This window comes from Halichoerus grypus, chromosome 8 (assembly GCF_964656455.1).
Source record: "Halichoerus grypus chromosome 8, mHalGry1.hap1.1, whole genome shotgun sequence".
Classification (NCBI taxonomy): domain Eukaryota; kingdom Metazoa; phylum Chordata; class Mammalia; order Carnivora; family Phocidae; genus Halichoerus; species Halichoerus grypus.
The window spans coordinates 76483697-76497706 of NC_135719.1; the positions used below are offsets into that span (position 1 = coordinate 76483697).

General features: G+C 39.9%; 1 protein-coding gene across 3 annotated transcripts in view; it reads right to left on the reverse strand.

Annotated features, from left to right (window-relative positions):
* Window positions 1–14010, reverse strand: part of FMN1 (formin 1) — a 430597-nt gene that overhangs the window by 41721 nt on the left and 374866 nt on the right. For all 3 annotated transcript variants that reach the window (XM_078053416.1, XM_078053419.1, XM_078053417.1), the window contains one exon: window positions 1473–1524. In XM_078053416.1, coding sequence (XP_077909542.1) covers window positions 1473–1524 — 52 coding nt within the window. The remainder of the gene's footprint in view (window positions 1–1472; window positions 1525–14010) is intronic.

Below are 14010 nucleotides of genomic sequence, written 5' to 3' on the forward strand. Positions count from 1 at the left end.
CACCCTGGAAACCCAAATTTCTGTTTGACCTGACACCAAGGTGTGGATGTCTTTTCAGAACGTAACATAGACATATTCGTTTTATACATGGAGGAAGGGAAAACTTAATATAGGGATAAGGCCAATCAAGGGGCACAAAAATCTTTAAAACCATCATCATGGGATTGCTTTGGTTTTTAAAGATGATCATGCTTACTTGATAATCCTGACTCAAGAACATGTCTGCAATTAGAAAAATGCAGGATTTGCCTCAACTTCACTTTCATCTGCATTTTAATTTGATTGGCAGTTGGAAGCAGGGCAAGATGTTGGCGCCCGCTGAAGCAGAGCTGACAGCGCTGTCTGTAGGCTTTAAGAACTCTTGGAAATTGTGGCTGGACAGGAGGAAATGGTTTGTTTCTAGAGTTTGTTCAGTTGCGTTTAATTAACTCCTCTCTTCACACATTTGTAAAGTTCGTTGTCCTTATAGGCTACTTCCTACCCCTACCTCTCATTTAACTTTCTAGTCCTTCTAGAATTAACACCAGCAAAATGTATCTCGGTTCTCTGTGCTGAAAATGAGAATGCCTCAGTATATTCTCACTCACCCTTTTAAGAGTAGAGGCATAGCCAAGCTGACTAACCTGGTCAGCAGACAAAAATAAAATCCTCTATCAGGGACCAGAGCCACTGATTACTGGGTGAACTGGATGGTTCCATTCTGCTGTCTATTAAGAGAGAGAAGAGCAAAGAAGAGGCCTGAAGTGGGTGACGGGTAGAACAGAAGACTCCTGAGGTCTCTTCCAATTTCGGAGGCACTTTTTATATATAGGGGTCAGTCCCTCCTCCCCACTTGCCCCTTGTTTACCGTATCCTCTCAGATCTGAGGAAAGACATAATAAGTCTCTTAGATGTTTGCCATAATTGGTTTAATCTAGTTGTAATGCTAAGAAGGATCACGTTGTTCCTAACTTCCATAAAGTGGCTCAGGAGCAGAGAAATGGAGGAGAGGCAGAGAGTGTCATGACGTGATGCTTGTCAATCACTTCTCAATGGTTCTGTGCTCTTTGAGGAGAAATGTTTCCAAGTCTTATCATAGTGCTTTCCCTTCATCTCCCGATAGAATCTTACTGCTCACGGATGTATAGTCTCAACAAATGGGGCCAAAAGAATGGCTAGTCAGACACCATGCTAAGTAAAATAAGCCAGTCATAAAATGAAAAATGCTGTATTGATTCCACTTATATGAGGTATCTAGAGTAGTCAAAGTCACAGAGACAGGAAGTAGAATAATGGTTGCCAGGAGCCGGGGTAAGGGAGGAGAATGGGGGAGTTATGGTTTAATGGGTACAGAGTTCTATTTGGAGATGAGTTCGTTCTGAAGACAGACGGTGGTGATGGTTGCAGAGCAAAATGACTGCACTTAATAATAACACTCATAAAAAGGAACAGCTAGCCAAAGAAAGGACTAAGGCCAAGTCAGAGCCACTTACCTTTTCTGTGCATTCTCCAAGTGACTTTCTTCCATTTTATGCTCATTTTTGGCTGTGAACGAGAAATAATTATTATTAAAACAGTGTTTTCTTCCATCATATCTTTTGGCTAAATCTTCTAACTTTGATTACACCCATGGGTTATCAAAATAATTCTGAATGCAGGGGTTGGCAGCCCCTACCACATGTCCTGGAGATAGTTCTCAACTGGCTACATCTCCCACCCTTGCTTTCTTGAGAATAGCTAGAGCTAATGGTGGCCATATAACTTACTGTTCTCACTGGGACACTCTTGAGAGTGAAAGAAGGTGATAACTAATAATTACATCTGGACAAAAACATAAATTGGAGCAATCCTGGACAGATTGGTACATGTGGTCACCCCAGCCACAGCTGGCCTCTTTGTGAGCTTTGGCACATACTTGGTTGGCACTCTCCCCACCCTTCCCCAAACATCAGAAACCCAGAACCATTTGCAGCTGTTCTGCTCGGGTTCACACAAATTCACTGGAACACTTGCACACACTGTCTCTACACCCAGAGGCTCCTTTGGCAGTCTGGGGAAGCCTATGGTCTCCTTTCTCAAAATACTGTTTTTAAATGCTTTGAAAAAAAAATACTTAAGACTACTAAGGAAATCCATGATACTGAGATACAACTCTGAATTTATAGATCAAGAACCAGTGTTCTGTAGGAACTATTTATTTAGGAGGTTTCATTTTTGGGTGGTGCTTTTACATATCATTCTCTCTAATCAGAAGATATTATTATACATGATAATAACACTTCTTCACTTTAAAAATGTCTAGAAAAATAGGCAAGTCATAATCTACATAAGCCTTAAGGTTTCTTCCATTTAAGGCTACAATGATATAAAATGAACAAGAAAAGAAAATCAGTCTTATCTACTAAGGCCTATGATGTGATACTTCATGAAAGATATTAAAGGATTTTTTTAAAAGATTTTATTTATTTATTTGAGAGAGAGAGAAAGTGCACAAGCAGGGGGGAGAGGCAGAGGGAGACAGAGAAGCAGACTCCCTGCTGACCAGGGAGCCCGATGTGGGACTTGATCCCAGGACCCTGGGGTCATGACCTGAGCCGCAGGCAGATGCTTGACCTACTGAGCCACCCAGGCATCTGATATTAAAGGATTTTGAAATACCACTATTTTACCAAGCTTAGCTCTGCCATGTACTACGTGTGTGACTGTGGTCAATTTACTCATGACCAACTGCATAGTTATGGACTCATCTGTCCTATACGAATAGCCACAGTGACTACCGTCATACTATATCATACAAGATTAAATTAGATAATATATATCAAGTGCTTGGCACACAATATATGATCAATAAACGACATGAAAGGTATCATTAGTACCTCATCATCAATTTCATCATTGATTTTAAAACATCAATTTTATCAAGTTACTCCCCTACTCAAAACCTTCCAAAGGCTTGTCATCACCTTTGATATAACCTTTAACATCTTCACAATGTCCCATGAGGCCCTGCAGTTCCGCTCACTGGCTCCTCTGTGACATCACTCCCTCGTTCCCATGCTCATTTCTTTCCAGTCTCTCTGCCAGCTTGCTGATGCTTGAGCACACTGAGCATGCGCATTAAGGGGTCTCTGCACTTGCTGCACCCTGCCCACAGTCTGTGCATGACTGGCTCCCTTACTGTTTTCAGGTTTCAGCTCAGATATTACCCTCTCTGACTTCACTTAATAAAAGATCACCCCTTGCTACATATCCCTGTCCCCTCCCTCAACTCTCTCAACCTCCACACGTTACCTTTTTTCCTGCCCAGCCTCTATCTACCTGGCAGACTATTCGTTTTCTCATGCATTTATTATATGACAATTGAAGGTAAGCTCAAGGAGAGAAGCAACTTCAGCTGGCTTGTTTTCTGCTGAGCCTTAAACACAGGAAGAGTGCCTATATATTAAACAACTTATTTTAGTTGAAAAATGCATATGCTGGACAAATGTTGCTTCAAAAGAAAGATACTAGGTTTCCTAAAAAGAAAACTTGGTATTTTATTTATTTATTTATTTATTTATTTATTTATTTATTTACTTACTTACTTACTTACTTACTTACTTACCAGAGAGAGAGAGAAAGAACACAAGCAGGCGTAGTGGCAGGCAGAGGGAGAAGCAGGCTCCCCAGTGAGCAAGGAGCCCAATGTGGGACTCGATCCCAGCACCCTGGGATCATGACCTGAGCCCAAGGCAGATGCTTAACCGACTGAGCCACTCAGGCATCCCAAAACTTGATATTTAGAATACAAACATAGACTAAATAAGAATGTCAGGCTAAAGTTATACACTATTACCTCGAAGTCCAATAAGTGTCAATTAACAAAAATGATTTTTTTTATGTTAAAATAATTCTGCTTTGGGCGCCTGGGTGGCTCAGTCGTTAAGCGTCTGCCTTCAGCTCAGGTCATGTTCCCAGGGTATTGGGATCGAGCCCCACATCGGGCTCCCTGCTCAGCGGGAGGCCTGCTTCTCCCTCTCCCACTCCCTCTGCTTGTGTTCCCTCTCTCACCGTCTCTCTCTCTGTCAAATAAGTAAATAAAATCTTTAAAAAAATAATTCTGCTTTGATAATGACACCATTTTAGGTAAAATCATAGTTATGGTCATCTTTTGCAGTATGATTTCCCCCATCCTCCTCGTAGGAGTCTCTGTGAATTAGTCTCATTCTTAACCAGTCAGACAGAAGTGACCTATGTCTCTCCTACTACCAAGTCCTCCAACATGTGAAACAAACAAGTAGTTTGTTCTTACCCAGTGATTCTTAATTATGTACATGGCCAAACACAAGGAAAAATTCCTTTGAGGCCTGATTGATCTTCCTGGAGCACCTTTGCTGTTCTCCCTCACCAGGTGGTTTCTAACCGGCTACTTCCAGGCGGTAAGTAGAACTATAAAGCGGTCGTTGCATATAAATTCACTGACGAGAAATACCCTTTCCACAAGGAATTAAGCATTCAGTAAGATTTTGGAATGGCTCTCTAAATATGGGTATTTGGAAAAAAAAAAAAAAAGCATCCAAAATTTAAAAAGAGGTGTTACTAAGAGGCCCAATGCATACTGTAGAACTTCTGAGGGTTTGGGAGGAAAGAGCCTTCAGGAAAATGAGAAGAACCTAGAGATCTTACTTTTTCCTAAGCAAAGGGCCTACGTACAGAGAGAAAAGGCAGCCACTTCCATGGTGCGACGGGGAAGCTCTACCAGCCTAAAATATTTCTCCCATCAAAACGTGTGACATTTCTGACCATGTCATTATACATTTTCAGTCTTCAAAGTGCTCTAAGCAAAACAAAAACACATTACCTGGAAGGAAAATGTTTAAAGACTGGAGTCACAAACTCAAATTCTAGTATCAGCAGCAAATAAGGCAACTGTAGGCCAAGTAAAAGAATCCTAATATTCTAAAATTCTATCTCTTGCTTCTCAATACTGGAACTGACAGTCTCGGTGTAGGGAAGCCAACAGGCCGTGGTAGGAAAATGGGAAGGCCACGCCCCATGTAAGGGAGGGCAGGCACTTGCCATTGTTACCAGATCTTCCACCTTTTTCAGAGAAGCTAAGATTTTTAAATGAATGGTCCCGACTTAAAAAAAAAATTTTTTTTTTCAAATACTATGTAGGACAAAGGGAACATTCCTGTTGGCCATATCTGGTTCTGCAAGCTCTGACTTAAGCCATTAGTAGCAACTGACATAATGACATAGGTAGGTTTGTTCTTTTGTTCCATGTGCCAGACCCTATTCTAGGTGTTTGGGATCCTCCAGTGAAGAAAGCAAAGATCCTTATAGAACTTTCATTCTAGTTGGGGAAGACAGGCAATTAAACCTGAGCAAAAAAGATCCAGTGTAAGTTTCTGATAAGGGGTAGCAACAAATATTTCCAGAGCATGGCTTGTTGCCTGTAGGACACTTTATATGGATTACTGAATTAAGGTGCCCGGGGCAGCCACAGCATGCCACACAGGTACTAGGCACCCCAAAGGGAGACGATGTCTAATGGAAGATGGTAAGTCTTAGGTGCAAATTGTCTTTACCCTACAGCTTTGACTAGCAGTGGCCTTGAAAATATGTGTGGGATTTACTTAGTCTTCTATTCTACAAAGCCCCACGGACATTAGCTTTTAGGTGCTTCCTTTTTAGCTTACATTTCCTACTACGTGTGTGGTGGGGGTTGGGTAGGCTTCTTAGAAGAGTTAAGTTTGGAGGAGTTGTCAGATACTGACATGGCCCAGGGAGGTAGAGAAATAACAGGCATCCCCAACCTTGCTCTTCTCTCTTCTCTTTCTGCCACAAGAGGCTGTCTCATTGTCTCCAATGAACTAAATATGATGATTTTACAAATCAGAGGAATAAAGTCGTTGCTTAAGATGATGACAGTCTCACATTTTAAGATAATAAAAGCAGGGTGCCTGGGTGGCTCAGTTGGTTAAGCGACTGCCTTCGGCTCGGGTCATGATCCTGGAGTCCCTGGATCGAGTCCCGCATCGGGCTCCCTGCTCGGCGGGGAGTCTGCTTCTCCCTCTGACCCTCCCCCCTCTCATGTGCTCTCTCTCTCTCTCTCTCATTCTCTCTCTCAAATAAATAAATTAAAAAAAAAAAAGATAATAAAAGCAATAAGGAAAACAAATCAGAGTACTAAAAATGAGAAGCTTCACTCCACATCAATTCTGTCTTCTGAACTTCTTTATCCAGGCTGTGGACACACTGTAATGATGTGAATTTCTGGAAGTCCTTGGAGAACAGTGAGTGGCAAGTTTGCTCGGCGACCTACCTATGCATACTATAATTTTTCTGTCATTGGTAGAACTGTGTTGCTTTTCTTAAACTCCAACTCTCTCCTTTAAAGAACAATATTTTTCATAATTCTATGTCACAGAGAGAAAGCAACACGACTTCTTTGGAAGGCTTTTTGTTTGTTTGTTTGTTTAAGAGATATGAGGATTTGGGCACCTGGGTGGCTCAGTTGGTTAAGCGACTGCCTTCGGCTCAGGTCATGATCCTGGAGTCCCGGGATCGAGTCCCACATCGGGCTCCCTGCTCAACAGGGAGTCTGCTTCTCCCTCTGACCCTCCCCCCTCTCATGAGATCTCTCTCTCAAATAAATAAATAAAATCTTTAAAAAAAAAAAAAAAAGATATGAGGATTTTATTTAATGCAGCCTTTACTGAATAAAGACCATTTGCTTTTGTGTAAAGCTTTAATACCTTGGAATTTTGTTTCCTGGAATTCTGTTTTCACTGATAGCCATTGTCTCATTAGTTATCATAAAGTCATGCCATATAATAACCACTGTGAAACTCCTCAGTACTGTGGCCAACTGAATGAGGCAGAACTCAGCATAGTTAAATTCCAACTTTTAAGCCCAGCTCTGCCACTTAAGTGTCATGGACAAGTCTCACGTTTCAGTTCCCGTCTCTGCAAAATGAAGATGATGATGCCTAGGCGCACCGATACATGAAGGCTACGTGAAAAGGGGCCGATGCTTGCTTGAATCAGAATCTCTGCAAGTCAGACCTCTGATGGCTCCATGTCCTGTTGAGACTTCTGGGGGTTCAAGCTTCCAGTGGGATGGCTGTTTTGACCAAGTTAAATGCAGATGTAGCATAGTGGAAAGAAGTTGGGCTTTGTGTCAGGTAGGTCTGGGTTGAATTTGTGCCCTGTCACTTATTAACTGAAAGACCTTGTGGAAGTCACTTAACTCCTCTGAGCCTTACTCATAAAACTGGAATGATAAGATCTACGCTGTAAGGTGGTTGGGCCCTTGGAGGTACTGAACACGAGAGGTTAACATAGCGACTAATGTATTCTAGACACTCAAAAATGGTAGCAATTTATTATTTGATTGGCTAGAAGGAAATGCTAGTAGTCATTATTCCAGCTGTCTGACTTTGGAATGAGTAATACAAAATTTCAAGCAAACGTTCCTTTCTTTCTTAAGAATGTCTACAACCACCCTCAGTAGAGGATAATTTTGCTTGTGATCATTTCCGTGTCAGATCCTCACTATTCTCCCATTTTACTCACAAAGCCGATGTCCTTACCATGGTGCCTAAGGCTTGTCTCCAGGAGGGTGTTTCCTATGTCGGACCTAAGGTCATTTTATTTGCTGTTTCAGCCCATTTTTGTTTTATTTAATCCTCAGGAAAGAAAGACAGATATATAATTTTGCAAATTTACCTGGGAGTCAGGTGGGTAGGTGTGAGGTGCTTATGATTTTTTCCCTTTCGTCATTGTTGAGTTCTCAAACTTTGACCTGATTAACTGAACCACCTCTCATATACTATACTAAGTGAAAGATAATGATGTTGGGGTCTACTTTAAAAAGGTAGTTTTCTGAGAGCAAAGATACCTTCTTTAACCTCTAGGCTCTTTGATCTATAACGGGTTCCTTGCATGGCACAGGAAACCCGGTTCTCTGCATTGCATCTGAATTGCCAACTTAAAAGGCAAACTGAACTTCGCCACTGCTGTGCTTATGTGCTCATCAGCTTCCCCTCTGTCCAGGATGAAGTACGCTCACGTTGCACAGTAAGCCCTTCACAACCTGGCTCCTGCTACTTCTCACAACATGTGCTATGCTCCTGGCAAGTGGGACTCCTTGCTGTTCCCGCCACTCAACCTGTTTTTTTTGTACCTTTATTTTTAGGGACACTGTTTCTTCTGCTCTGAATTCCTCCTCCTCCCTGCCTTCTCCTTCCCAAACACCCCTACTGTAAACGTCTTTTCTTCCTTCAAAAACCAAGCTTTAAAAAGTTACGTCTTTCATGAAGACCTCCACGGGGGCCTTTCCTTCACTGAGTGGTGAGTGGCTCTTTCTGCGCAGCTCCCACAAAACCATGTTCACATAGGCGGGGCACAGTACTGACATCATTTGCTGGCAGTCTGCTTTTCTGATTAGACTCGGTGCTTCTTGAGGGCAGCAACCAAAATCTATTTCATAATGGAATTTCAAAATCTGTGTCTCTCAACTTTAATGCCTCGTAGGTACTCCACTTATTTGACAGGTGAATAAAGTGAGAGCAAGGGACCCACACCAGCAGATCACAGCCCCTGCTCATTACCTCCCCACTGGGGGATCAGAGCCCATTTCCTGCCACACAATTTCTAATCTTTGTTTTCTTTTTTCAACAAAGTAGAAGAGAGTCCAATAGAATCAAACAGTGAGAAAGTACTGATTTTCATCCAGATCTTATTTAGGATGATTGATCGCAGATACAAAGAACACTGACCCTTGAGTTTTGTCTGTATCATACTTACAATTTTAAAATAGAGTAATTACAAAAAATGTCAAGTTTTTATAAATGCCACTTCCAGAAAGTATTCTGGCCATGAACAACACTTATCATCTAAATGTACCAAAATATTCAAGGTTTTATCCTCAAGAGGGTAGTATCCATGCACAGAAAGTGGCTGAAGAAGGACGTCACTCTTCAAAGAAAGTGGGGGTTTTATGCCAAACATAATTAAGTCATATTTATGGATACCCATCTGGGAGGTAGTAAAGTGTGGAATGAGGGCAAGGGATAAAGGTTGGAATATCTTCCCAGTATTCTTTACACAGTCTATTACACTTTAATATACCATGGTTTATGGACCTGACATGGTTGGTATAAACCAACAGGACGCACAGTAAAGAAGCTGTTTTTATTGCAGCTCTACAAATAGAGGAACCAGGTGATGCTAACAAGGAAACAAAGGGACCGCACTCCACTTCATGTGCTATCCATCTGATGTGAACAGGGCAGTCAGATTTTCTTAGAAAATCACCCTGTCATGCACTTTCCAGGAGAAAAGAATGCTTTCACCAACAGAGGTAACAGTACACGGACACCGGAAAGAGGGAAGACTTTTTAACATTTGAGAGGAGGGGGAAATTATTCGGATATGGAACCACTGAGTTATGGGGGGAGGGGTCTTATAGTGACATTTTTCGTCTCAGTATGCTTGCTCATGAAGGATGCTATCCTCCTATCTAAACTTCTTGTTTTATTAAGCTTTCCTGGTTGTGGTTAAATTAGAAGGAGGATCATTTCCGGTCTGTCATAGACTTTACATTTACAAATAACGAGTTGGATGGTAAAGTTGAGGAGCATAAAGGGTCATCTGTGAGAATTTCTGTCTAAATTGGTGGGAGGCTGGGTGAAGGCATGCTATCAAGGATTCCAGTATCTGGGTATCATTTGATTTCCAGGTCACCTGTCTAAGGCTAAAGTGGAGTAGAAAACTCAGGCTTTTGATGAAAGCACTAAGCAAAAGCCATTGTATCAGAAGACTTTGAAGAGGTCTTTAGAGTCATAAAATCAAAGGAACCCAGATACAAGGAGTCTTAAAAGTCATTTAGTCCAACCCTTGGGCTGATGTTTGAGTCGGGATCCTCCTGTGTTCAATCAGACTTTGTAGATCTCATCTTTTTCACCATTTTTATCTGCCATTTTCAGTTGCCTTTATAACTGAACTGAACTGAACTGAATATTTTTATGGACATCAAAGAAAAACTAAATACTGGTATCATCTAACTTGGGCACCTGGGGCTTTTCTCAGCCACGTTTCTTCATCTGAACTGTAGAATGTGGAAGGTGATTTGACCAACTATTCTCTCAGTCTTCCTCATCTCATGAACAGAAGTAGCACCATTCCAGATAGTAGGGAGATGTCCATTCATTACACTCAATGATGGCCTTAGGGTAACAGGGCTTGATTCTCTCATAAATGGTTGAAAAGCCCCGAGTCTTGATGCAATCAAGCTTACAAATGACTTATGGTCTTATGTCATTTATACTTTTATATTTTGAAACCCAGGCATAATATTCAATACCTCACAAAATATCTTATTGGCATAATAATTTGGATTAGAAAAATCTCCCTGGTTCTATAATGAAAAGAACTATATGATTCTTTTATATTCTGGGATGACTAGTAATTATTTGTGTAGGTGAGGAGTATAGTTTAAGAGATCACAATATAATTCTAAGTGCTCATCAGATTATGCCTCTGGTTTGTTCTCTATAGTAAGTATTACAAAAGTAAATATTTTATCCATTTACAATTCTAGAAGGTAATCAGACTAAGAGTGTAATTGGGATCTAAATGAAATAAATTTATCCACCGTTCATAAGTCAACCCACTGTAAAACTTTACAACTTTTTTTTTCCTCCAATATAGCTTCACCTTAGATGAGACTTTTGCCCCCACAGGTAAGTTTTTAACCACTCACAATATGGACATAACACTCAATCTTTAGACTGTATGAGGAATTCTGCTCAATCTTCTTAAAAGCAACCATTTATTTAGCTGTTAATAGTCTATGGTCTTTTTTCCTCTGTTTCTGTATAGCCCAGTGAAGTCCTTCAATTCTGTACAACTATCTGTACACAGTAATTTTTTTTGGCATCAAGATGATACAGATACAATTACTTGAGAAAGTTCATCAGACAATATAATCTATAACCTAACTATAACCTAGTCCAACAATTTAATGTTATAGAAATGAGAAAGTGAACACCCAAGTTGATGAAATGACTTTCCTGCATCCAGGTCTCTTGACTCATAATCCAGTATTTCCAATGCCCCCTGCTGCTCCCCAACAGGCTATATTTTTCTCTAGAATTCTCAAATACTTAGGTGGTATCTTGAAGCTGCACTATACTGCACATTTTTCATAGGAGTATATACATCAGAGAGAAAGTGTCAAGATGGAATTTCAGCTTTCATTCTAAATTTCCTGACTCTTGATGCTTTAAACCAGACCATGGGGGTAAAATTTTAGAATGATCCAGTGAGAGGCTCATTAACATTAATGGGAGTCAGGTGGTTGTATTCTCAAATAGGGCCTGAAATTCTCCATGTTATCTCATCTTGTAGGCCCATATATACCTTTAACTTATCAGCATTAATAGAAGTGACATCTCTTTTGAAAAAATGCTTTTACTTGGAGTTATTTCTTCACAAATACTTCTAAACAAACATAAAATATAATTTTCATTTAGAGAATTTACATAACTCCTGTTTCCTGTAGTGTCTACCCTGTCTCCCTGGCATCTCATTCCCAGTGGGAAAGCTCATCCCTTCCACAATGCTTTAGAATTTTTTCAAGGGTCATGTAGGGATAATGAATTCTGTAGTCTCATCATTCAGGGAGAAGACACCAAATGAATCATCATTTAGAAAGTCTTAGGAATTGCAAAGAAGCTAGATTTACAAGAGGGCTGTCCCCATTTTGTTTCATCCAGAACCGTGGATGACATTTCAAAGACAATGGGGTTCAGAGTCGCAAGGCTCTAAATAACCATTGGGTGATAAGTTGCAGGTATATTAACAATGGAAGAAGTTCTCCTTTACCGAACAACTCTGTCCTATCTTGATATTAGCACTAGCCTAAAGGTGTATAATTTCTGGAAGGTATGGACTGTGCTTTTTAAAAAAATTTATATTCAAAATGTTTAGCATTCAAGACTACAAACTTAGTGTTTATAAATAAGTAATTTGTTGCTTCATGGATTGGTGAGAATTGACTACAAAAGCAGCTGCTAATTTGAATTTGTAAGCAAGTTCATGAGCAATGTGGTAACAGGCTCCATGCTCATTTTTCTCTCTGATTTAAAGCAGTGCTCTTCAAAAGCAAGGGCCTCTTTTTTTATTTCATAGCATTTTAGTACTTGATTTTCAACAGATATTTCTTTAAGCACTTCATTAACAAATGGAAAAAAATTGGCACCAAGTGGCTTCTTTGGGTTTCCCATAACTGCCTCTGATGACTGTCTGTTGAGAGCCATCACTTGATTCTTCATATCTCAACCTGTCCATCTGTACATTGGATAAAATGAAACCTTACAGCTGAGAACTAGCTAGAAGAAACCTAAGAAATTATCCAGTGTAAACCTCTCACGCTACAGTTTATAATTGAGTGAAGTTAAATAGTAGGGGACTGAATAAATAAATATTGGATTTTATGATACTAGGACAGTGTACTGACCTGTGACCCCTTCACCCCCCAAATCATAGCTAATGGGATCCGAGGGCAGTCCGTCCGCTGGCTGATCAGTTGCTGATGAAGCAGTTTAATACAATTGGCTGGAGTAATCAGACTGATGGTTGTGGTGGCGGTGATGAAGATGAGGATGAGGATGAAAATTCACTGAGTACTCAGTGTGTGTCAGGTAATATGCTAAGGGTTTTCCATAGATCATTTAACCTTCCCAACTCATATCAGAGTTCTACATTGTGGATAATAATGGAAGCAAAGCTTCAAATCACTCCATTACTTTCCAGTTGTTGGCCTTGGGCAAGTTGTTTCACTTGGCTAACACTGAGTTTTCTAATCTATAAATGGAGGTAGTAATAGGACCTATATTAGACAGTTGTAATAATTAAATGAGATATTTGTTAAGGTGCTCAGCCATTGCACTTGGCGCATTAACTCAGTAAATGCCAATTATTGCAATCATTACAACCACCACCACAACAATTCTCAGTTGTCCAGTGATGTTTGCTTGTTTAAGTTTTCTTGGGCTCCCATGAGACTAGTCTTGGGTAGTTGAGCATCCTGTTCTTCTTTTAGTAACGTGTCTATCCCTACAATGAACTCCCTGAGACCTGAAGCAAACGCACTAGATCCAAATATCCCACAAATCGGGTTTTCAAAGGATATCATAGGGAAATGCCGTGACAGTTATAAGTGATAAAACTCAGAATACAAAGCAGGAAATATGGTGAGACTGAAATTATGTTAAAATGTATATCACAGAAATAAATTATGTATCTATTAAAAATACCAGAAAGTAATATACCAAAATATCACAGTTGCTGTTTCTGCCTCTCTGGTTGATAGGCTTTTTGTTTTTCACACACTTTTAATTGTTTTTTGAAGAGTTAGCATCATTTAATATAATCAGAGGAAGAAATAACTGATGGTATTTGGAAGCAGCAGTTGAGCACATTGAAAGTGAGTGACTTGCATAAGGTCATATTACCAGTTTGGGGGCAAAAAGAACTTGTGCCCTTATTCAGTATAGGTGTCACTAAACTGCATTGTTACTCTTTACGTGTTCCTGCTTAAAAACTATAAAACTGTCACATCATCATAGACTAGAAAATTAGAGAAGTCATACATGGAGAAGGAAGCACTTGAATAAGTTAAATTTAAAGGCCTAGCCACCTACATTAAAGTCCTAAAGCCCTTTATTTATATCTTATACACACATACTCACAAATGTAAATTTCACAATTTCTATAAAGTAACCATCCCACATATTTTTATGAATTGTCCAGAAATATATGCAATATGAAGAGTGGTTTTAATCACATTATAAAGATGAAAATGCAGATAAAAGCCGTTATGCATGGTCAGAGAGCTTAACAGATTAAGGCTGATTTTAAGTAATCAAAAATGAAGAGAGGAAAAAAAAAAGCCATACTGATATATCAGATAAAATAGTACATGGCACCCATACCTTTACAAAGGAGATTTCCTCTTCATCTAGATTTATTTATACTAAA